This window comes from Mus pahari, chromosome 2 (assembly GCF_900095145.1).
Source record: "Mus pahari chromosome 2, PAHARI_EIJ_v1.1, whole genome shotgun sequence".
Lineage (NCBI taxonomy): Eukaryota > Metazoa > Chordata > Mammalia > Rodentia > Muridae > Mus > Mus pahari.
This window is the reverse complement of record NC_034591.1, coordinates 140,710,848-140,735,507: the sequence shown is the minus strand read 5'-3', so window position 1 is coordinate 140,735,507 and position 24,660 is coordinate 140,710,848. Positions and strand designations below refer to the sequence as shown.

The following is a 24,660-nucleotide window of genomic DNA, read 5'->3' as shown; positions in this document are numbered from 1 at the left end:
CCGAGGCAGAACCTCGAGGTGGGGCTGGGGATCTGCCCTTCGCCGCTTCTTAAGCTGCCAGGATACAGAGGCTGTGCCTGCTGGCTCTGCTCCTCTTCTCTGCTTGTCAGAAATCTTAATCTGAAGAGCTGGGGGTGCATCTGGGTACAAGGGTGCTTGCTCAGCACGCCCAGGCCCTGGGATCCACATAATGTTTTTAAATCTCCTTAAAATATAAACTGCATCCCATAACGCCCCTTTATTTTTCAGGCATGCAGTGGTCCCCAGGTAGCATTAGTTTTGCTTCCTACGTGTTTGTTTGTTTGTTTGTTTGTTTGTTTTTGTCTTTTGTGTTTGTTTGTTTGCTTGCTTGCTTGCTTACTTCAGGTGACTACAGAAGTATTGAATGGAAAGTTCCAGAATGCTGATTAAGTTTCAGATAACTCCCATCACAACACATTGCAGACATTGTTCTACTTTATTATTAGCCAACATTAAGGCTTTGCTCTGTCCACTTAACAGTCAGACATCATGCCAACTTGACACATGCTAAAGTCATTAGAGAGGAGCAAGAAAAGAAAACACCTCCAAGTCCACTGAGGAAAGTCCTTAAGATTTGTGGTAGAGATGCTGAAGTACAGCTCTTGATAGTTTAAAAAAAGAAAAATGGCTTCTGGATGCTGGAAGCAGGGATGACTCTGTTATCTTTAAATGGTTGACCACTGGGGATCTGACCGTGCTCCAGTAAGTACATGGGCCACACAAATTACACTTGGTATATTTTTTCCATTTTTTTTTCTTTTGGGGGGATGGCACGAGGGTGGGAGGTGGATCTGGGAGGAATGGGAAGTGAATATGTGAAATTTCCGAATAATCAATAAAGATACTATATTGAAAAAGAAAAAAAAGAAAAAAAAAACAAACAAGAAAATGTCTCCATCCTGTAAGGCATTTTCTTAATTAGTGACTGATGGGGGAGGATCAGCCCATTGTGTGTGGTGCCATTCCTGGGCTGGTAGTCATGGGGCTTATAAGAAAGCAGGCTGAGCAAACCATGGGGAACAAGCCAGTAAGCAGCACCCCTCCATGGCCTCTGCATCAGCTCCTGCCTCCAGGGTCCTGTCCTGTTTCAGTTCCTGTCCTGACTTCCTTTGATGATGAACAGTGATATTGAAGTGTAAGTCAAATAAACCCTTTCCTCCCCAACTTGTTTTTGGTCATGGTGTTTAATCACAGCAATAGAAGCCCTAAACATTACCAATATGTATAACCGAACACACTGGGTTCTGTATTAACTGTGGTCTCAGGCATCTCCCAGGGGGTTTATCCCTCTATGGCTAAGAGGGACCATTGTACATGGAAGGGAAACACCTCCTGCCTGCCACACTCTGCTCACCTCCACCAATCGGCACTGTATGAGGATACACAGGCAGAGATCACTGTAGGAGACCCTATCCCACACACATACCCACACGTGAACCACAATGGGCTCACACGGCCTGTATTGGTCTATCGATTGCTCTGCTCACCGGACCAGCTACCGCTTGACCTCATTCTCTACAGTGGCTGCCATTCTACCAGCACAGCTCTAAATGAACACTGGGAACCCGCTCCTAATAAACAGAGGGACAAAGGGGGACATATAAAGGTAAAGGGGGGAGACTGGCACTTACCTCTCCGTCAAACAGTTCAATCTCCCCTCCTTCCACCAGGATGGTCACCCGCTTCCTGCACGTCACCGAGGGATAGCTGCAACCCTCATTCCCCACCAGGATCTGAAAGGTCCCAGGGTTACTGCCACAGTAATCCTAGGGAGAGAGGACACCAGGAGGGAAAGATTACCCCTTCTCACAGAGCAGAAGATCGCATCGTGACTTCAAGGGTCAGAGAATACCATCAGATGTACCCTGTACGTGGGGAAAGGGAGAGGTAGCCACAGGGAAATTCTCAGGGGCCTAACCTCAGCCCTTACAGATGACAGGTACCCACGCTCAGCACAGAGGCAAACACAAAAGGAAACAGGGGAGCTAGAGGAGACAGCACATGTATCCACATACAAATACATATATAAACATACACCTACCCATACACATACACAGATAGGCACACATGCATAGACAAACATAAACACAAGCACACATTCATATGTACTTCCACATGCATATACATACACGCATACATATGTATACACACATGCACATGTACAAGCATATAGTATATGTGCCTACACACACGGATAAACATGTACACACAAGCACATACCTGTACACACACACACACACACACACACACACACATAGTGGGGGACAGACAAGCCACATCAGTCCAGTCTATCCTAGTATCTCAACTCTAAGGAAAGCACTTGTCCTCCCTGGTGAACTATGTGGTGTCGGCCAACAGAAGAAATCACAGGAGCCCACAGAGTGGGATCAGGGAGGCACAGGGGTGGGCGGGGCTCCCCAGTATGCTCTATGTTCTTCCTGCTGGACAGAACGGCACCTGCAGCCCCAGCTGCACCGTGTTCAGGATAGAAACAGTGACAAGTTCAATAGGACCATAGGTCAGGCAGTACACTCCAGGGGTCATGCAGGCAATCCCCCCGCCCAGGAATACTTCCTAACAATGGGCTATCACGGAGGGTGACATCCAGGATCAGCTTCCATGTGCCCTGGTTTAGTGTCCACCAAAATGAAGAGCCATCTTTCTCTAATCTATACCAGTGCCAAAATGGTCCTAAGGGCACCACACCAGTCCAGCTAAGAAAATGAAATTCTGTTCTTAAGCTTCCTACATCCTTGGACATCCTTTGGGGCATTAAAAAAAAAAAAAAAAAAAAAAAAAACTTACTCTAACAAAACCAAACCCTAAAGGTCTTTCTATAGATAGAACCTGACCCAGAGACTCCCATGGCACCCCCTGCTCTGCCTGACACAGGCAGCACTCCCCTCTCCTCATCTCCAGTCTCACCTGCACCAGAACATACTGGCACTCCCCCGGGAAGAGGTACTTGAGTCCATCAAAGGTGAGGTAGTGGGCCATACCAATGGCAGAGCAAGTGGCGTCACACACGTGGTTCGTGCAGTTCCACTTCCGCTCCCGGCAGACACTAGGGACAGCAATCAAGTGTTACTGGTTTGTACCTTAAGCACCAGGGGCTCAGTCAGGCCTTATAGGAATCAAGGAGACAGTGGGGGACATTGAAGACGCCAGGTCATCACTTAGGTAGCCTCAAGAAGCTATGCATTTGGAGCCTGTGGAAGATACATGGACCTACAGAAGAAAGGGAGGCCAGGCTGCTCTCGAGCTCCAAGGAGGAAACAGAGATATGGAGTGAAGTGGGTGAAGAGAAGGCGGGCATCCTCTCTAAGCCATGTGCCACGGACTCGCTAGAGTGTAGCCTCACCCTGAAAGCTGCAGAGTGCCTGAGATTGGCCACAGGCTCACTGCATCACAGACACACTGAGGCTAAAACCCACTTAGACCAACAGAGATTGCAAGATAAGCATCGGAGACTGAAAAACAGACACACAGATACACAGACTCCGAGTCGGCCAGGAGTGGTTTTCTGTGTGCGGTTAAGTGTTTATAACTATAGCGATCTGCTGGCCGCATGTTCCGCCCCTCGCTGCCCTTCACCAGAGCTGATCTAGGGAAGCCCACTCGTGCATCAGAGGTGGTGAGCTCAGGCCTCAGGCACTGATCCCTCTCCCCCACCTCCATCCACATGGGCCTCAAAGACTGTCTATAGCCCAGGATTAAAGGGGTGAGTGGCAGGGGGTGCCCATGAAGGGTAGTCAGAGAAGGCAAAAGGAAACCAATGCCTCCCAAACCACCGTGTCCTCAAGCCCACTCTCAGAGCACACAGAGCCTGTGGGAAGAGATGGACCTTGAGATCCAGCCTTAAGGAAGAACAAAACACATCATCTGCACAGAAAATGATGGAGCCTGGAGATCATCATGCCGAGCGAATGAAGCCAGACTCAGAAAGACAATTATCGTGTCTGCTCTCATCTGTAGGGTCCAGATTTATTTAGAAGATACAAAAGTAGAGGGAGAACTATTTGGGAGAGGGTAAAGAACTGCAGGAGTAGGGAGGGGGCCAAGGGATGGTGACCCTGGAGAATGTGTGAGCAAAGTATACTATATATGCATGTATGTAAATGTCTATGAAATGATTACCTTGTACAATTAATAAAAATAGAAAGAAAGAGAGAGAGGAGGAGAGAAAGAAAGAGTGGAGGAAGGGAAGACGGGAGGGAAGGAGAGAGAGAAACAGAGAGAGAGAGAGAGAGAGAGAGAGAGAGAGAGAGAGAGAGAGAGAGAGCAAGGGAAAGAGCACTGGGGTCCCATGGGGTGTGAGGACAAGTGTCAAAAGTCCTGTGTCCCACAGATCCTGATGCTAGCTTGACAGAGAGCCCCTGGGGCACCGCAGAGCCTTACCAGGTGTTGCAGCCGATTGTCACTGTATCTCCCGGGGCATACTCCTCACCCTGGTGGAAGCAGGGACACCGCTCCAAGGCCACACACTTGTTTTCATGCCGGACCTAGAGGAAAAGAACGCAAGTGTGTCAAGGGCCACAGGGACGGATATCAAGCCACGATGAGAAAGTGTCCTGGCGCTCAAGTCTGCCAGGAGTCAGCGTGAAGAAAGACACTGAGCCAAGGACAACCTGAGCAAGGAAGTAGCCAGGGCTGGGGTGTGGCAGACATGGGCAACTTCCGCACTGGGTCTCCCTGTCAACTGCCTCTGTCCTGCTGGGGGACATAATCTAAGACACATTTGCAAAGACTTCAGAAACCCATGTCAGAAGACCTGGGAGTATATACACCAGATACAGCCATGTCACACAAAGAGTGTCTCCAAAGGACGTGGGAGTATGGATGGAGACTAAAGGAGAATTATGAACCAATGAACTGGGGAAAAGGAAGTAAAGAGTCAAGTGTTCAGAGATGGGCAAATGATGCCCTTCTCAAGGATTCCCTGGAAGCTGGTCTGCTGTGGAGTGATAAAGGATCTTCCAGAGGACTCCTTAACAAGGTGAGCAATGCCTAGCTGAGCTGTTAGTTTTTAAAACTGGAGAAGTAAACTGCACACACATGTGGACCAAATTTCATGTGTATGGAATATAGATGTTGTTGTTGTTGCTGTTGTTTTTGTTGTTGTTGTTGTTGTTGTTGTTGTTAACCAGGTAGTGAGCTGGGATAAAGGAATGCTGGGCTTATTTTCCTTTTTAATTTTAAATTTTTTCCCAAATGTTCTTTGACAAGTGGGTATTATATCCATAATTAAAGAAAATGGATATGTTTGACAAGAATTAATAAGCATTTAGCACCCTGGATGCCTCCAGGGACTGAAGACCAAGGAGACATAGCAAAGCCACACTAAAAGCATTTCCAAGACATGTGGGATCAGGTGGCGCCTCTCGCAGGGTCACCTTTTCTAGTCTCAATGCTCTGACACGCGCTATCCACAGAGGTTGCTTCCTCCCTCCTCAACCCCTCAGGAAGCGACTCTGTAGCCTGCTACACTTCCTGGGTCTGCTAGGGACACACGTGGGTAGGGAAAGAAACAAGACCTTTAGGCTCAGTGGGCTTAAGAAGAGTTGCCGAGGTCACCCTAACCCCACCACCATGATCCACTGCCACCTCAACCAAGAAGCAGCTCTGGATAGCTGCACTGGTGGGACTTCACCGTGGAAGTGATATAATATACGTTGATCATATATTCTCCCCTGCTACCCTCTCCTGTCCCTTGGGACAGCCTAGGGAGACCCACAGCTGAGAGGGAGCTAGTCTGTGTGATTGCCAGTCCAGTGATCCGGTAAAATGTCCTGCAAGCCTGAGCTCCTAGACCTTTGAATTAAATTAAATCCTGGGCATAGGGGTATGCAGAGGATTTCCATAGCAGAATCATCATTTAAAACTATATGTGTGCTCGCACATTCACACACACACACACACACACACACACACACACACATCTGTACTGGGAGGTGGGAAGGGTAATATTCTCTCCACTTAGCACCACATCTGTCGGCCTTAGGAGGTGTCCTCAAGTCCCTTGCCCTGTAAGTGGTGGGGCAGTATGGGTACAAAGAGCTAGAAAGAAGTCCTTTATGTCCTTGATAGTGTTTAAGCCTGAGAGAAACCTAAGAGACCAACAGAAAAGGTAGCCAGTTGGTTGGAGCAAGGAGAGGCTGCAAACATCTCCCTTTAAGAGCCTTCCAAGGTTCACAATAAAGGATGGGTGGGTTGCGTGATGTGAAGCTCATGAAGAATCAATAAAAAGTTGGAGGGGAAAAAAAAAAAAAAAAAAAGGTGTGTGCCCACAATCTCCAAGCTTTGACACTTTAGACTTCAGTTTGAAGTCTGCCACCTAGTGGCGGACACACGCACACTGTTACAGTTAGTGGAGATGGGTGACTGCCTTTACAAGAAGGGAACCCTAGCCCTGCTCACCTGGTGTCTCACCTCTGAGGGACACGCTCTGTCCTTCACCTGCGGGCAGGGGTGGCAACAGGTTCCCAGGCTTCGTGGTGTACCTACCGTCTGTGCTGACCTCCCTTCCAAGAGTCACCCCACTCCACTGTCAAGAACCCTGAACAGCCACGCTCCAGATCTCTCTGTTCCCATTTCATCTAGGTGGGTCTATGTGCACAGCCAGAGAAAGCCTTAAAGAAATCCCTGTCAACTGAGAACCACAGAGATAAAGGGAAGCTGGCAAGCCAGGTAAACAGCCATAATTGAGCTACGTGGCAAGTCACTGAAGCCAAGAGTCTGACCTGAAGGCAGCCACCTCTGTCCAGTGTGTCCTTCGAGAATACGACAGTGCTGCTGAAATAAAAGCTATGATGCCTGTAGAAGACTTGAGAAAGTGTGGCAGGAATGCCCACCAGGGGCTATCAGCTCATGATCGTCCTGTAAGCCTTGCCCAAGCTCGGACCCTCGTCCTCAATTTGTTCCAAGAACAAGTACGAGGCAGAAAAAAACTGCTTTGTTGCCCTTCTCTGGAAATTCCTCTATTCCTCGCTGTACTTGAATGCCAGACTGACTACTCACTCTCCCAAAATGTTTGCCGTCACCCGTCCTCGGCGGTTCTAATCCATCCATAGCCACAGCTCAATGTAGCTGAGTCCCACCACATGTCGGTTAGGGGGAAAACAATCCTATCTGATAACTCACTCTAACGAGTGAGTGGCTCTTCCCGTGGGGATTTGTCATGCCGTAAGCTTTTTATGAAGTCTTGCTCGTTAACCAAATGAGCATAGTCCCATCATATTTCAGTGAACCTGGTTAGGTGGCAAACTGTGACTGTTGGAAGTATTTTTGAAAGAGGTGGGCTTTCTTGGATCTTATAAATGCGTATTACTTAATAAAGCAGTCATCTCACACACATGAGGCCCCATAAAAATCTCTGGTGTCCAAAGATGAAGCTCACTCTAGAAGGAACCTTGTACCTGGGATCTAGTTTTTAAGAATCATTTCCTGTGTCTTTCAGTTCCTGACAGGCCATTCCCTAATGCCAGCAAAACTGGGTGTACCAGTCTGAAAGATGTAGCTGCTAGATTTTAAAGGATCGATTGCCATCTCCCAGACGATGATGCTACACTTTCCTCGGAGGCCTAAGTATTTGCAAACCAGTGCCCTGGCCTGAGGTCTAAGAACCAGGCAGGTTGAAGGACTCTGACTCTCCTACAAGGATCCAAAGCTGTGGATGGAGGGAACCAGGGCCATGGGCTGTGCTCTGCTGCTGACTAGTGGTGAAATTAGGTAATATCCTAACTTAAAGGAGTGGCAGCTGCTCCAGGCAAAAAGTTCAGGAGCATTGTCAGCAAAGAAAATGTATTAGTCTGGGCTATCCAGTAAGTTCCAGACCGGCCTGAACTACAAAGTGAAGCCCCGTCACAAATATTCAAAACAATCAGCAAAGACTTGGGACGCCCTTTGCAGCCACCCATGTTTTGACTGCATGAACTTACTGTGACAGTGGTCACCATAACACCATAACAAAGCAGCTGGAATGCCTATGACTCCCCCTCTTTAACCTTCCCTCTACACCCTTCTAACCCAATATTACAGGAGAAGAAACAAAGATCTGAAGTGACTTGCCACTTGACTCAGTGTGGGGACCTAGGACTGGAAGCACCAAATCACCACCTCTGTGGTTCTTGCCACTCCTACCCCTTCAAGAAGACCTTGGGGGCAGCTGCGGGGGCAAAGAATCTGCTGTCTGTGGTGGAGCCGAAGGCCTCTGCTCAGCAGGAGCCAGGCTGGTGACACTGGGAAAGGAAAGGCCTCCCCACTTTCCTCCAATATCTTCAAAGAAGTGCTTTTAGGCTTAGAGGAGACAGGTATAGAGGAAACATGGTTTGTAGAAGAGGACAATGGCCACTCAAGGCCAGGCCAGTGTCAGAGCTGACCAGTGACGATGAGAATGCAGAAACAGACTGTAATGTCACGTCTGTCATAAGTGATAAAAACTGCGTGGATCCTATACTTTGGTTAGTTGGATGGATGGATGGATGGATGGATGGATGGATGGATGGATGGTTGGTTAGTTGGTTGGTTGGTTGGTTGGTTGGTTGGATGGTTGGTTAGATGGTTAGTTGGTTTGTTGGATGGTTGGTTGGTTGGTTGATTTGTCTTTGTTGCCTTTTAGAGTCCTAGAGATGAAGCCACGGCCTTACACTGACTCATATCCTATGGCAGTTTGAATAAGAAAAAAACCCCATAGGTTCCTCATTTTAATACCTAGTTATCAGTTGGTACAGCTACTTATTAGTTGGGAGGATTGAAGGTCATGCCCTTGTCAGAGGAGGGATGTCTTTAGGGGTAGGATCTGAGGTCTCAAAAGCCCACACTATTCTTAGTTCTCTCCTTCTCTCTGTCTCTTCCTTGCAGATAGGGATGTGAGCTCTCAGCTACTGCTCCAGCACCATGCCTGCCTGCCTGCCTGCCTGCCTGCTTGCCTGCCTGCTGTCTGCCTGCCTGCTGCCATGCTCCCCAGGATGGCCATAGACTCCAACTCTGGAAGTGTAGCCTCACATATACTCTTATCTTCCACAGTTGGTCTTGGCCATGATATTTTATCACAGCAGTAGAATAATAACTAAGATATATTCCCAACTCCTATCACTACTTTCTGTTATTTTATTTCTCAGAGAATCCATTTCCACTGTATTTAAAAGCATTGATTTGCAACAAACTGGAAAAGTAAGAAAACAGACCTTACACCATCCCACCAGTGGCAAGACAAGGAGCTGACCCACGAAGTTTCTAAAACTGAGCCTCAGTTATTTACAGACATAATAACCGCACCTCTTGTCACAATTCTACAGAACTGGCTTGCCACAATTCTGGCTTCTTTGAGACAAGATCTCCAACTTGAGCTGGCATTCAACCCTCCATGGTCCTAAGGAGGACTTTGAACTTCTGATCCTACTGTCTCTACCTACAGGCATGTCCCATTACTGCCCATTTTATGCTGGGGGTTAAACCCATGACCTCCTGCATGCTAGGAAATCACATCCCTAACTATGGTCCATCCCTAACCCCATACCTTGCTTGTTTGTTTTTTAAGTGGTTTTGAATGCATCTCTCTCATATCCACAGCCAACCAAGTGAGGAAGCAGGCTGAGTACACTACAGAGGAGGCCTCTGGGGTTCAGATAGAGACTGAATGCCTGTATATAAGTGGAGGGTCGGAGGGTGGTGGACATGCTTAGCTTAGCCCCTGTACGCCATTCCTCCTTGGGTCTCTCTGTTCTCAGCAGATGTGCCTCCATCCAAGTGACTTGCCCCGCCCCTTGCAAGTCCTCAGATGCAGACTACGGAGCCCCTTCTTCAACCCCTTGGCATCACCCCATAGCCTCCCTCATCACACAGAGGACAGGGAAACAGCCATGGGAATGAGGTCGGCACCATCAGAAGCACCCAGGCAAGATGTTCCCAGCTCCCTTCTCTTTGTGCCGTGGCCAGGAACACGTGTAGGGCGCTGCAGCCAGCACGCTATGCACACTTCATAAATTACGTGGATTTCTCTGCTCTGCTGAACCTGGCCCCAGCTATCTGCACATCAGTCAGCCTTGTAATGAAGCAATTGTGAAAATAATCCAACTTCTATGGACAGAAGCTTTTGTAAGAGGCCCTAGTTACACATGTTTCTGAGAATGCATACCAGGAACTTCTGGGTGAGAAAGGACTGCCTCCCAGAGTGTGTAAGGTCACACTCCCAGCTGGGATTAGGGATCTGATCCAACTGTTATAGTTATTAATATCTAATACTACCTAGATGCTTTCTACACACACACACACACACACACACACACACACACTTCCTTTACAGAAGCCTTGACCCAGCTGGACATGGTAGAGTGTGCCTGCAGTTCTAGCTACTCAGGAGGCTGAGGCAGAAGGATTGCTGAAGCCCAGGAGTTCAAGACCAGCCTGGGTAACAAAATGAGGCATCATCTCAATTGTTTCTTAATTTTTAACAAAATAATAAATTAAACAGTTCCCGGTGCTGACATAATGCTGAAGAAGTCCCTTTCCTTGCCTGAGGTTCTCTCAAGTCAAGATTTCCCTCCAGAAATGCCGTAGAGACAACTGTGCCTGCAAATCCCTAAATTATCCACAATGAGAACTTATCTCAGTGTCTCTCAGCCCCCTGCTTGTTGCTCAGACACGGGACTGAGGTCCTCCTCTCATAGACCCCAATCATCCTTCCCTATAGTGCGAGCCACGCTGCCCAGGGTAAGGGCTATTCTCTACCTCCCTATAGAAGGTGATGGTTCTAGAAGCCTCGGGGGAGAAGACAGTGGGGAACATCCCAGAGAGAATTAATAGAGCTCTCCATCTGGAAGAGAAGGACTAGAAAGGAAATACAGAACAGAACTTTGCTGCACATGCCATGGTGCCCAGCCTTCTTGAGGACATGGAATAAGTTCTGGTTTCCAGGACAGAACACCCACAGCTCCTCAAGCAGAGTCCTAGTGTGCACTCAATCCATCCTGCATGCCTTCAGGCTGGCCTCGAGAGCTTCCTCTCAACCCCTCAATACATAGTATGGGAAAGTAGAGTCATAGACGGCATAAAGGCAGCATGCATGTGAAAAAGAAAGGCTAGAAGTTGCATTCTTCAAGATGATGACAATAATATATGTATAATGGGTTTTACACAAAACTGGTCAAAGCCAGGCGGTGATGGCACACATCTTCAATCCTATCACCCAGGAAGCAGAGGCAGGTGGATCTCTGAGTTCAAGGCCAGCCTGATCTACAGAGTGAAGTCCAGGACAGCCAAGACTGCATAGAGAAACCCTGTCTCAAAAACAAAAACAAAAATGAAAGCCTAATAGTAGAGGGAGGTCAGAAGGCTCAGACCTGCTCCAACCATTGCCTCCATTTCTAGAAGGTAAACAGAGGAGTCAGGTGGTCTCAACCAAGCACTGGACCTTGTATGCCCTTCAGGTCCAACCATGGGATCAGAATCTTGGGACACATGGACCTGACCAAGACCTCACAAGTCATTTAATGGAGACAGAAAAGACAGTGCCACAATTAGCTTATGTTACGGCACAAGTACACTATCTTGATTGGGTTTTCATTGCCAACGTGACACAATCTCAAGTCACCAGGAAAGAGAGAGCAATCAGATTGACCTGTGGTCATATCTATAAGGCTTCATCTTGATTGATAATTGAGGTAGGAGGGACTATCTAGACCACCGTGGGTGTTACCATTCCTTAGGCAGGAAGATCTGAGTTACATACAAAACCTAGCTAAGCCTAAGCCAAAGAGAGAGGGGCCCGTGAGCAGGGTTCCTCTGTGGTTTCTGCTTGAGTTACTGCTTTGAGCTCCCTCTGACCTTGAAGTGTAAAGTGATTAAATAACTTCTTTCCTCCCAAAGTTGCTTTTGGTCATGGTCTTTATCGCAGCAACAGAAATCAAACCAGAACAGACATCAACATCTTCTCTTAAAAGAGAAAGTGATAGGCAAATATATGTAAATCATACACAACTATGTGTGCATCCTTCCCTCCCCGCTGTATGAAATATTACCCGTGGGGAAATTCAAGTAGAAATGCCTGTTTAGACATGTATCTTCTATAAACCATGTCTTTGCTTCCTAAGGCCAATCTGTGTGCTGAGATTTTCTCTGTGTCCAATCCCATCAGCATGAAGGCAGGACATTCTTCTCCCAGTCCCTCTCTGAATTTAGCGGTTGAATCTACCCAGCATTCCTCTCCCTGTTTCTTCCCTCTCTCTGGCTCACCATGGCCTACAGGAACATGGAAGGGAAGGTGCCCCTCCGCGCATGCGGTGACTCACCATGCCTGGGGGACAGAGGCAGCCAGACACACAGCCCAGGCTCATACACTCCAGGTCGTAGTTCTGGCAAGTCTTAGCACACTCCAGCCCTTGAGCCCGTGGGTTGTCAGCGGGACACACCAGCTTGACCATGGGTGGCCGGCAGGAGAGGCTCCTTTTGCCTTGAGGAAGGAAAAGAGATAGTGAGCAAAGCCACGGCAGATCACCCTCCTGCACTGTTCTGGAGCCCCCAGGAGCCATCACTCATTGGGGGGGCTCAGCACTGCCTGCTCCTCAAGATTGAAGACCTGACACTGCCCAGTTTACAGTGAGCTCCAGCCCTGAGCCAGGGTCTCCATGTGAGAACGGGGCAGTAGCTTTATCTATCTCGATGTTTCAGGTCGAGCTGGTGGAAGCTCTACAGACCCCAACAGATATCGTCTGATAACCTTCATCCCTCTTGACTCTGCTCTCCCAGTCTACCCTGAACCAAGGCGCACTATGGAAATTTCCAGACTCGGGTTTGAGAAGACCTAGATATGGGGCACTAAAATGGAGCTTGATGGGACCCAACAGGAACACTTGGGGAAATAGTTACCCCTCAAGGAGAAGACCGTCAGCCGCAGGGACTCTAAAGTCCAGCGTCTGCTCCAAGGTCAGCCTCCCTATAAAAATGGTGGCATCGAAGTGTACTGTCACTAACATGCCCCCCCACCCCATTCCCCCTGTCCATGTGCTTCCACTGTACGTTTAAAAGATTTGCTTCTGGTCTAGAAATGAGAATCTGGTCACCCCTCTCCCTTCTGTGTCTTGTCAAATGGTCTGGCAACTGTTAAGACCTTCAAACTGAAAGAAACTCGTTCAAAGTGCCTTTGTGACCTCCTTGACCCCACCTTTAAAAAGTATGCATATACAAGGCAAGGCCTGGGCCAAGTAGTGGGAGTGGGTGGGTAGGGGAACAGAGGTGGGGGGAGGGGTATGGGTAACTTTCGGGATAGCATTTGAAATGTAAATAAAGAAAATAATAATAATAAAAAAAAGTATGCATATATATATATACATATATATATATATATATATATATATATATATATATATATATATATATATATATATATTGAAGGAAGGGATTCTGTCTACTTGGTTCACTACTGGATCACATTTTCTGCCAATCAAAGAACAGCAACAACAATTGGATAATGACAAGAGCTGAGAGTTGAGACAACGCCCTTTTTATTTTTCTTCAAAAAGCCTGGTCATACATACACAATATCATTTCTCTCACTCTGGGCAAGGAAGGCAGAATTCTCAACCTTACTTTTATGTGAAAATTTGAGTATAAAAGCTACACTTCAAAGGAGAAAATGTCTTTTCCTAGTCTTAGAAGGAGAAGAAACCCAGGAGTTTCTATACAGCGACTAGACGAGAAGACTCTGAGCTGGGGCGCAGGCGGGGTGCATAAAAGGTAGGGCTTTGAGGCAGAATACAGTGAGGGGACAGAAGTACAAGAAGCCTGGAGACAAGGAGGCCATACTCCTGCTTCACTTTGAGTCACCCTCATGCTCAGGGCCTTGGCCCATCTCTGGGCTGAAAGGGGCTCTAAAACAGGGGACCCGGACCCCTGTCCAAGCTGGAAAGCAACGGGCCTGAGGGAGGGGTCTCAGTGTGAGAAGCAGGGGAAGAAGAGGTTCCACTAGCAGCTGATGAAGACCCACTTATGTCCTTCCAACCAGGAGACTACACTCTAGGCCAGCATAGTCCTTCTGGAGGCAAAGCCTCTGTAACCATCCCCCATGGTCCATGCCCACCCCCGTGGGCCACACCGTCCAATCTTTATCACATCCTGAGACAGCACTCCAACTATTAGGATTTTCAAATAGTGAGCAATTGGCCCAACCCCTTCTTCTTTCAGACCCATCTGACAAGACTCCAGGGAGGTTTCCTCATCAGCATGTCCACAGGAAACAAGAGCCATTGAAGAGTGGTAGGTGTCATTGCTAGCAAGCCCATCCGCTAACACCAGCTGCTCACTACACTCAGACTACCACAGGCGAACAGATCTCTCCACTTCTAACAACTCATGAGCTCTCCTTCCACACAGTAAAACACTTCTGGCCTCGCTCACATGAATTTACATGTGCAAAGACATGCCTGAAAATCACTCACACAAGCTAAGACATCAAGGAGATGCTGGACAGAGCCAGGCCCCTGTTTGAACGCCTGCATGTATCAAACAGTGCAGCCAGCACTCCCAGCCCCTTGTGGAAAAGAGTCTAGACAGAAGGGAAGAGAACAGCCTCTCAGGGCTACAGGACTCACTGCGGTGAGACAGGGGGCTGCTGAGGACAGTGTCAGGCAACAGGCTCCCCGGGGCTCCACTTGTGGTACAGTGCATGAAGCCATCTTCGCAGTAACTGCAGAGAAAACACCACAGCTTTTGCTAGAGTATATGTGTGTGTGTGTGTGTGTGTGTGTGTGTGTGTGTGTGTGTATTCACATATATATGAATTATATATATGAATTATATAATGAATATATATATTCATTGCCCCCCATCCCAACCCTGCTCACTCTGCTCCTTCCAGCGAGGTTACAGGCCCATAACTCTGGGTCTGCAGTTTGGCCTGCTCACACCACCAGTGACCATCAGGCCACCAAGTCCAGTGGGTCTCTCTGAGTTCTTTTCCTGTGTTATGTCCCTTTGAACATCCCCATCACTGATAGCTACTCCAGTCTCTGAGAGAATGAAGACAGTCTCCATTGGACATCTCCAATTCTGTCCCAGCCTCACCTATAGGTTATATGTCCCCTCTCCCCAGACATCCATGCTTTCTCTACCCCCACTATGCCACCATTCACATCCCCATCTCATTACAAAAATGACCCATGCACTTTTGGCAGTAGTGCCTTTGAGCTCAGACCTGTGCATGCAAACGTCTCTTTTATAATTCTCTTCAGTGTCTCAAAGACACTGCAAGCACAGGTGTCTGCAGCAGACCCCAGGCCCCTTCCAGGGTTGGTCAGTGGACTGGTACCACCATCCATTCAACCTGACTTGCTGTCAGAATCTAGGGTTCTCCCCAACACTGGCCTCTCTCCACCCTCTCCATCAGCTCCATCACAATCCAGGACATTGCTGCTGACATTTGCTTCAATTACTATATGCTTGCTACTTATACTTCTTGACTGTGCCCTACCCTTGCCTGACATTCCTCAGGAGCATCCCTTCAACAGACTCTCCAGTAAAGGGTGAGCCCCTACATTTACACAATGGAGTACTACTCAGCTATTAAAAACAATGAATTTATGAAATTCTTGGGCAAATGGATGTATCTGGAGGATATCATCCTTAGTGAGGTAACCCAATCACAAAAGAAGTCACTAGATATGCACTCACTGATAAGCAGGTATTAGCCCAGAAACTTAGAATACCCAAGATACATTATGCAAAACAGAAAAAAACCAAGAAGGATGACCACTGGGTGGATACTTCATTCCTCCTTAGAATAAGGAACAAAATACTCATGAAAGGGTATAGGTACAGAGTCAAAATTTAGAGCTAAGATGAAAGGATGGACTATCCAGAGACTACCCCATTCGGGAGTCCATCCCATCATCAGCCACCAAACCTAGATACTAATGCTCATGTCAGCAAGATTCTGCTGAAGGGACCCTGATATTGCGGACTCTTGTGAGGCTATGCCAGTGCCTGGCAAACACAGAAGTGGATGCTCACAGCCAGCTATTGGATGAAACACAGAGCCCCCAATGGAGAGGCTAGAGAAAGTACCCAAGGACCTGAAGGGGGCTGCTACCCTGTAGGTGCAACAACAATATGAACTAACCAGTACCCCCTGAGCTCGTGTCTCTAGCTGCATATGTAGCAGAAGATGGCCTGATCGGCCATCATTGGGAAGAAAGGCCCCTTGGTCTTGCAAACTTTATATGACCCAGCACAAGGCAAGGCCTGGGCCAAGTAGTGGGAGTGGGTGGGTAGGGGAGCAGAGGTGGGGGGAGGGGTATAGGAAACTTTCGGGATAGCATTTGAAATGTAAATAAAGAAAATAATAAAGAAAAAAAAGAAAAAAAAAAGGGTGAGCCCCACATGAGCTGATCCCTGCTTCCCTCCTTCTCCAGCTTAATGGCCATCTGTGAATCTTAAGATGTATTACTCTTTAAACCCAAAGGCTCTTACACACAGTTTCACCAAAGCTAAGGCCACTCCTTCCCAACACACCTAAGTACACAAACACATACACACATGTGAGCACACACAAAGTAACTTTTTTTAAGTTTCTACAGAGCAAAGAGTTAACTGAGTGATTCCCTACAGAGCAAGAGATAAGCTTTACCAGATACACATCTGGCAGAGTGTGCAAGGAACCCCAAAACATTAAACAATAAATGAACCAACAACCCAAGTAACAAATGGGCAAGAACATGCAAATAAATCTCAAAAGAAACAGAAGCGTCCAATCAATATATCCTCTTTAGCCACAGACAGCATGCCAACGATGATGAAGTCAGGCAAGTCCCTCATAGCTATAGTCCTGGCACTTGAGAAGCTGAGGCAAGAGGATTGCCATGAACTAGAGGCACGTTGGGGCAGCAAACTTGCTCCAAGCCAGCCTGAACTACGAACTGAGACCCTGTCCCCAAAAAGGCCAAAGGAAAAACAAAGGTAGTGATGTAGAGAAAGAGAAAGTCTTCCACACGGTTGATGCACGTGTAAATTAGCACACTTTGGGAGTAAGCATAGAGACTCTTCAAGAAACTAAAAAATACACTGATCCTGATCATGGTCTAATGGTGCCAAACCTGCCCTACATCTCTGAAGGAATCAGGGTCAGCGTTCAATAAAGATATCTGCACCGTGCTTTTGCTTAAAGTCACACTATGGCGCCAGCCCACATGTCTCAATGGATGGACAGGTAAAGAAAATGTGGGACAGATGCGTAATGAAGCAGCATCAGCCATGAAGAAGAATAAACTCATGTCCTTTGTGGGAAAGTGGGCAGAAACTGGGGCGACTGCGTTAAATGAAATCATCTCTGGCTCAGAAAGCTAAAAGAAGTGTGTCTGCTCTCGTGAGAAAACGTGGAAACAGAACAGGAAACTCTTAGGGAGGAACAGGGTTTGGGAAGAAGGGGACAGAGAAGTAAGAAGGAATGTGTGTATTCAAAGTACAGTATGTGCGCACAGGAAAATGTCACAGCAGGCTCAGGACTTGGCACAATGAATACACACTAATAAGACACTCCAAGAAACTACAGAACATTGCTTACAAGGCCAAGGAACTAAGTAAGTGGGCCCCATCTGCATATGGATCGGATAACAAGATTCTACGAGTGGCCTATAGATTGAATACATCCCAATAAAGCCCCAATGGCAGTTCCTACAGAAACTAAGACTACCATTTATCCCATACATCAAAGCACCCTGAACACCAAAACATTCTTGACAAAGAAGAAAGTTGGAGGAGCCACAGTTTCTGGTTCCGAGCCTATTGCAAAGCTACAGTAATTACAACAATATGGACTGGCAGATGGACAGGTATACAGACCAGCTAAATAAACAGCTCAGAAGTCGGCCGTCGCCTAGACGGTCAATTGAATTTCTATACCAGTGCCAAGACCTGGGAAGGAGTCTACACGGTGCCGGGAAACTGGGGTTCCATTGGGAAAGAATGAAGCTGGACTCTAACCTTACACCATATGCAAGCAAAATGTGAGTGCCAACTGGATCAAAGATCTAAACATCAGCAAAGACTTCGAAGGGATCATCGAGGTAAATATTCATGACTTGGAATTTGGCACTGGTTTCATGGCTATAAGGCAGAACCATAAGGAATAAATTAAGAGAATAGGTAAATTGATTATATTAAAATCGAAGTATGTTCTGCCTCAAAAGGCACTAACAACAGAATGAAAAGAGCTCACGATATATACAAAGATCCTCAATAACTCAATAACAAAATAAACAGACTACCCAATTCAAGAATGGCTGAAAGGTTTCAAGTAGACATATAAAAACAATCTATAAATAGCCAATAGGCTCATGACAAGATAATCAGGGTCATTAGTCATTAAAGAAGCACAAATAAAAACCACAGTGGGATACCACATCCTACCTAGTAAGATAACTATTGGGGTGGGTGGGGGGAACTGGGAAATGTCTCCATGGGCAAAGTGCCCTGCTATATAAGCATAAGGACCTGAATTTGAAATCCTAGAAGCTATGTAAAGCCAGACACAGTTAGCACACCTGTACGTCCAAAACACCCACAGAGAGATTGGGGACAAAGACAGAAGATTCTCCAGAAGCCAACGGTCCAGCTGGTCTGGCACATGCAACGTAGTAAACTACATGAGACTCTGTTTCAAATACGATGGAATACACGGCTGCCCTCTGTAACACAGAGGTACCTGCACTCTCATACACACCACCAGGGGGAGGGGAGGAGAAGGAGGAATAAAATAAGAGATGCTGGAGAGGATGCAGAGAAATGATTACACTGGTCCATTACGTGTGAGAATGTCAATGCCGCAGCCTCAGGAAAGAATAGCTTGGTACTCCTTCAAAAAGGTTAACAGGATTACTATTAGATCCAGTAGTTGCACTCAAGGATACTGACCACACCCCAAATCTGAAGCACATACTCAGATACTTAACTACCAGTGTTCGTGGCAGCATCATTCGCAACAGCAAAGAGGCCCAAGCAGCCAAGTTTCCACCAGCAGGTGAGTGGCTAAGCAAAAGGTACCATGTATACACCGTGGGATACCATTCCATCAGTAAAGGAATGGGCTTCGCATATATGCAGTAAGAGGGGCGATCCTTCAGAGCATTAACGTACGTGACATAAGCCAGGCACAAAGACAAGGATGGGCACTGGACGCCTCCCCTCATGAGATATCTGCAGTAGTCACAGCCATAAAGGAAGAAGCCGAATGGCTTCCTGGGCTGGGAAGCAATGAGGAGTTCCTCTTCAATGGACTCCATTTCTCTCAGGGGCATCAAGGTTCTAGAGAGAGCTGGGGAGAAGTTGGTTGCACAATGTGTAAATGCACTAAGTACCACTGGTACGTGTGAGAGAACCAAGTGGCAAGTCTCATGTCTTTTTAAAAATGTGTTCCATTTTCATGAGTCTGTGTGTGTGTGTGTGTGTGTGTGTGTGTGTGTGTCTGTGTGTGTGTGTGTGTGTCTGTGTGTGTGTTGCCAATATGTGGATACCCTTGCATGGGTGCCCGTGGGCATATGACTACATGTGTGGAGGCTCAAGGCTGAAGGTGGGAATCACCCTTCATTGCTCTCCTCATTCACTGATGCAGCATTTCTCAGTCCAGAGCTCTTCAACGGGGCTGGTTTTCTACATAATTTGATTGGGAGGTCCCCTGTCTCTGACTCCTGGGCTGTAATTATAGGTCATGGCTACTTAGTCTTTAGGTGGGTTCTGGGGATGCTAAGCCCAGTCCTTAGCCTTGTACAGCAAACCCTTCAATCGCTGAGCCATCTCTCTAGCCCATCATGTTACATCTTTCTTAGCACACACACACACACACACACACACACACACACACACACACACACACACGGTAATGGCGGAAGGGAGAAGCAAGCTCTACTTGCCCAACAGTGTTGCTTTAAGGTCCCAGAACCTTGAAAAGTGTTGCCAGGCAATCCTACAACAGGGCTAAGACCAAAAGGTCCGGTCGACAGCAGGTGCTGTGGCCAGCTGCCTTCTGTGCCCCTGGGCTCTACTACATCCACAAAAATCAAGCAATGGTGGATGGAAAATATTTAAATTATGAACTATGTCAGCGCTAAACATGGCCAAGCTTGTTCCCTGCAGGGCCTAAACAGAGCAGTGGGACACGTAGTCACAGAACTTGTCACTGTGGGTGCTGAGCACCATCTAGAGATGAAGTATGCAGGAGGATGTAGGTAGGCCATAAGGCAGGTGCTATGCTATTTCAGGTGAAGGAGTCAAGCATCCGTGGATTTTGGTACCTGAGGGTGCCTAAGCCAACTTCCTATCACCACAAAGGGACAACTATTCTTCCTTCCACTTCTGTTACTTGCACTTTCTGGGTCTGCCCTTTCCATCCCTGCCCTGTCTTTTTCTCCTCCCTTCTCTCCACTCCTTCCTCCCTCCTCCCTCTCTGTTTCCTCCTCCCTCTGACTGGACTTGGTCCTTTCCTGTTCTCTGGCCCATACCTCCTAGACTCCCGTTACTCTCAGGTCTACAGGGGTCCTCAAATTCTGGACCCCAGAGTTAATCTATTGGGTCCATCCATTCATCGGATGGCTTCTTGCTAACTAGGTCCGTAAGATCAGCATTTCCACGGCCCTTCTAGAGAGCCCTCTTGCTCCCTGCTATCACCACCCTCAAGACAGTCAGACTCCAAGTCCTGGGTACCTGCAGTGACACCTCCTACCCTCCAGCACCTGCTGGTCCAGCCTCCAGAGGCCCTAGGTTTGGACCCCTGCCCTCCATTCCTTATGATTGCTCCATCTATGGCCTATCGGGCTTCGTGTCCATGGTGTCAACACTGCCCACATTCTCCACTCCCTGAAGCTACACTTCTCTTCTATGTTCCCTGTTCAAAACCCTTCCGAGGGCCCCATGCGTATGTAGCTCACCAGTTCCTGAACCTGATCCCACCCTGACCCCAGGAGAGAGGTACAGGACCTAACACAGCATCATCTGTGAGTGGGATTATTACCAATCTCATGGGAGTGGGTTAGCCTCAAGGAACTGTCTGCACTTACCACATGGTATGGTGGTCTGAGAAAATGTCCGCAGGCTGGAAGAGCTCACCATCATAGTAGCAGGGGCACTGGGCCTTGGGCACACAGTCCCCTCTTTCATCCTGGTAGAGCCCTGGGGGGCAGAAGCAGCCTTCAAGACAGACTTCACTGCATTCTTCATCCGGGAGGGAGAGGGAGCGGCAGGTCAGGTTGCAGGAATTCCCGCACTGCAGGTACACCTGGCCCAGTGGACAGCCCAGAGCTGGAGACAGGAGATGGGAGAAGGCGTTAGGTATGGTGTCGGACCTTACAGCTGTGACCACCGCTGTATCCAGAAGGTCACCACCACCTGTTCCCACTCTGAGCAAACGTGTATCTTCAGACACAAAACGATGTGCGTGGAAAGGATGGGTGAACACATCTTACCTGTGAATTCTCTAAGCCTAGAACACTAGAGCCCTGGAGAATTTAAATATCTAGAATTGGGAGTGACAGGCTAGAGCACCTCCATGAAGGTAAGAACAATGACAGCTACCGTCTCTGAGCACCTCCTGCGTGGTCTCCTCCTCACGGAGTTAGCTCCCACCTCCGCCTTCCTGAGCTCTTCCCCATACGGGCCAACACTTGAGATAAGTGACTTAAAGATCTGCCCTCCCTGGGAGCAGACATGAGATCCGCGAGCCCAACTCTCTGTCTCCCTAAAGCTCACGTTCTCACCCATCACTCTTCAAGAAGGGAACAGTCCCTTTAAGGACGTGCAAGTTACAAGCAGGGACACTCATGCCTACCCCAGCAAAGTGAGCAGCCTCAACCTGCTCACAGCCCTCATCCCTCCCCCACACGCCCTTTCACATAGGAATGAGAGGTACTATAGAGCTACATAGAGCAAGATGCTAAGGCAGCTAGAGAATAGGCTATGTCCCCAGGTTCAAATCCCAGCTCCACCACTAGTTAGCATGGAATGCTGAGCACCGTCCTCAGTGGAATGTGGGCCTTTGTGGCGGTTCTGTGAGCCAACATGTTACAGGCATTCACTACTATTGTCATTGTGACACTGGAGGGGAGTCCCAGCCTAGCCCAGTTGTCTCAACAATGGGAGGCATGTTCCAGAGAAAGACCTCAGCCTCAAAGGACCTGGCCCTCCTTCCTGCACCGTGGCCATCATGCACCCGTGTAATGACCACACGGATGATGAAGGTCTTTAGTGGGAGGGTAGGAAGAGCGAGGAGGAGATGGAGGTGATGGACGTGACAGAGGTGACAGAGGTAACAGAGGTGATGGAAGTGACAGAGGTGACGGAGGTGATGGAAGTGACAGAAGTGACGGAAGTGACGGAGGTGACAGAGGTGATGGAGGAGGTGATGGAGGTGACAGAGGTGACGGGTGCCCTTTGACCTTGTCCTCAGGTTGCTGCTGCTGCACAGGGAATAAGAGCTATGCTCTGGACACAGGCCTCCCAAGGACAATAGAGCCTTCCCTCTCCAGCAGATACCCACAGCCAGAACATTCCATAGAAGCCGTAAGAGTCTCCCTGGCCATGAACTTCTGAAGAGTCCCTGAGCCTCTCCTTACCGCCACCTCAGATTTGTATCCTAAGTTACCTGGGACAGCAGCAGATTCCCTAGTCATGTGAGTCACTGACTTACTTTCCCCTGTATGAGTGGGAAGGCTGGGCCCCTAGATGGATGTGTGGAGTGAAGTCGGCTGACACAGAGAGCGCGCTAGCCCACAAAGGCAGCAACTCCCCTCAATCCACCTCAATGGAAGGGGTACTTTTCATCCAATAAAAAAAAAAGAAGTTGGAGTCAAGAGCTCACACACACACACTCACATACACTCACACACACTCACACACATATACTCACACACAATCACACACACTCACATACCCACACATACCAGCAGAGTGTCTTCAGAGCTGGCATCCAGCCTCACTGAGCTTCTGCTTGAGCCTTTTTTTCTGGGAAGAAACCGTGCACACCTCAGTGCATGTGCCGGGACTGTGCCAAGCTCAGGACCACAGATGGAAAGACCTGGTCTCTGCCTTTAGGGAGCCTATGGTCTTGTCTTCCCACAGGAAATGACCATTTTATAAGGACGGAAGTGTGTGTGGCTCCTGTCTCTTTGGGGCATTACACAAAGTAGCTGTGTGGCGTGTCTTTGTCCCTTGATCGTCTGCAATGACTTTTTTTTTCTGAATGGAGGTGGTGGTTTGGGAACTCTGTCTATTCTTCAAGGAAGAAGAGAGAGGTCGGGGTCCAGGGGAAACCTGGACTCCTCTCTAAGTGAAGGGGGGGGGAGAGGCCAGAACTCGGGGATCTGGTCCACTCTCCCTGGGCTCAGAGAAAGACGACAGGACCATCAGTCATGTGATTCACAGATACAGGTCCCTCTTGTCTTAAATAGCTCCTTCCTGCCAGCCAGCACTTGAAACTATATCAGAAAGTTAGAGCTCCTTAACTAACGCACTCCCATTACCGCAGTGTCAGTCAGCTCATGGACCATAGTCTCTTCTGTGGAGGTTCTTTGCTGCTCCTAAGAGGTGAAAGAATGACCCCAAAGACTCTTGACCTTCAGGGAGAAAGTCCTAAATTAGCACAGCCTTCTGAGGCCATCACATTGCATATGGCTATTGCAGAATTCCCAGTACTGGCGGGGAACAAAGCATTCTCATAAACAGCACAACGCTGACTAATTAGGTTCCCCAGGTGCTAGAAGGCAGGGCATTAGGAAGGAAACAAACGGTCAGAGTCATTGGAATGAAGGGCTCAGGGACACAGAGCTACTAAACTACAGGTAAACTTCTAAAAGGTCTGTACGACATCCTTTGGGCTGTCAGTATTCCCTTCGTCCAGGGTCGGAGTGAAGACACCAGGTGTCCCTTTCAGCCCTACTTGCTTCATCCATCTCTCCTTGGAACAGGGCATGTCCCCCTTCGTCCTTTAGTCAGTGACTGCTTAAGACTCCAAACACAAGCTGGTGAGACACCAACGCCGATACGTGTATGTCTCATCAAGTCCATAATGTTATTTTTTTTACCACTTCCCCTAACTACTGTCTCCCTGCTTCCCCAGCACTGAGGCAGGTGGATTACCTTGAATCCAATACCAGTTCAAGATCATGAATTCTGGCATAGCCTGAGCTTCAGAGTGAAACTTTATCTCAACAAACAACCAAAATGACAACTCAAACTAAGAGGAAAAGAAAATACTGTGGGACAAAGAGACCACTCGGCCACCAGGAGCACTGGCTGCTCTTGCAGAGGACACTGGTGTGGTCTCCAGCATTCACACGGTGGCTCATGACCATATGTAACTCCAGCTTAAGGAAATATGACGCCCTCACCCTGAAACTCTACCTTCCTCCTCCAGACTGTCTGCCCACACTCTCTCTGACACAAAAGCACCTCTGTAAAATTTTGATCAAGAACCCTCCCGCCGGGCGTGGTGGAACACACGCCTTTAATCCCAGCACTTGGGAGGCAGAGGCAGGCGGATTACTGAGTTCGAGACCAGCCTGGTCTACAGAGTGAGTTCCAGGACAGCCGGGGCTATACAGAGAAACCCTGTCTCGAAAAACCAATAAAATAAATAAATAAATAAACAAATGATTAAAAAAAAAA

General features: G+C 48.0%; 1 protein-coding gene across 2 annotated transcripts in view; it reads right to left on the bottom strand.

Moving 5' to 3' along the window:
- Vwf (von Willebrand factor) overlaps nucleotides 1-24,660 on the bottom strand; it is a 154,417-nt gene that overhangs the window by 58,251 nt on the left and 71,506 nt on the right. For both annotated transcript variants that reach the window (XM_029534982.1, XM_021190195.1), the window contains 6 exons: nucleotides 21,060-21,300; nucleotides 14,607-14,701; nucleotides 12,309-12,469; nucleotides 4,420-4,523; nucleotides 2,947-3,085; nucleotides 1,653-1,787 (listed from right to left, as the gene is read on the bottom strand). In XM_029534982.1, coding sequence (XP_029390842.1) covers nucleotides 1,653-1,787; nucleotides 2,947-3,085; nucleotides 4,420-4,523; nucleotides 12,309-12,469; nucleotides 14,607-14,701; nucleotides 21,060-21,300 — 875 coding nt within the window. The remainder of the gene's footprint in view (nucleotides 1-1,652; nucleotides 1,788-2,946; nucleotides 3,086-4,419; nucleotides 4,524-12,308; nucleotides 12,470-14,606; nucleotides 14,702-21,059; nucleotides 21,301-24,660) is intronic.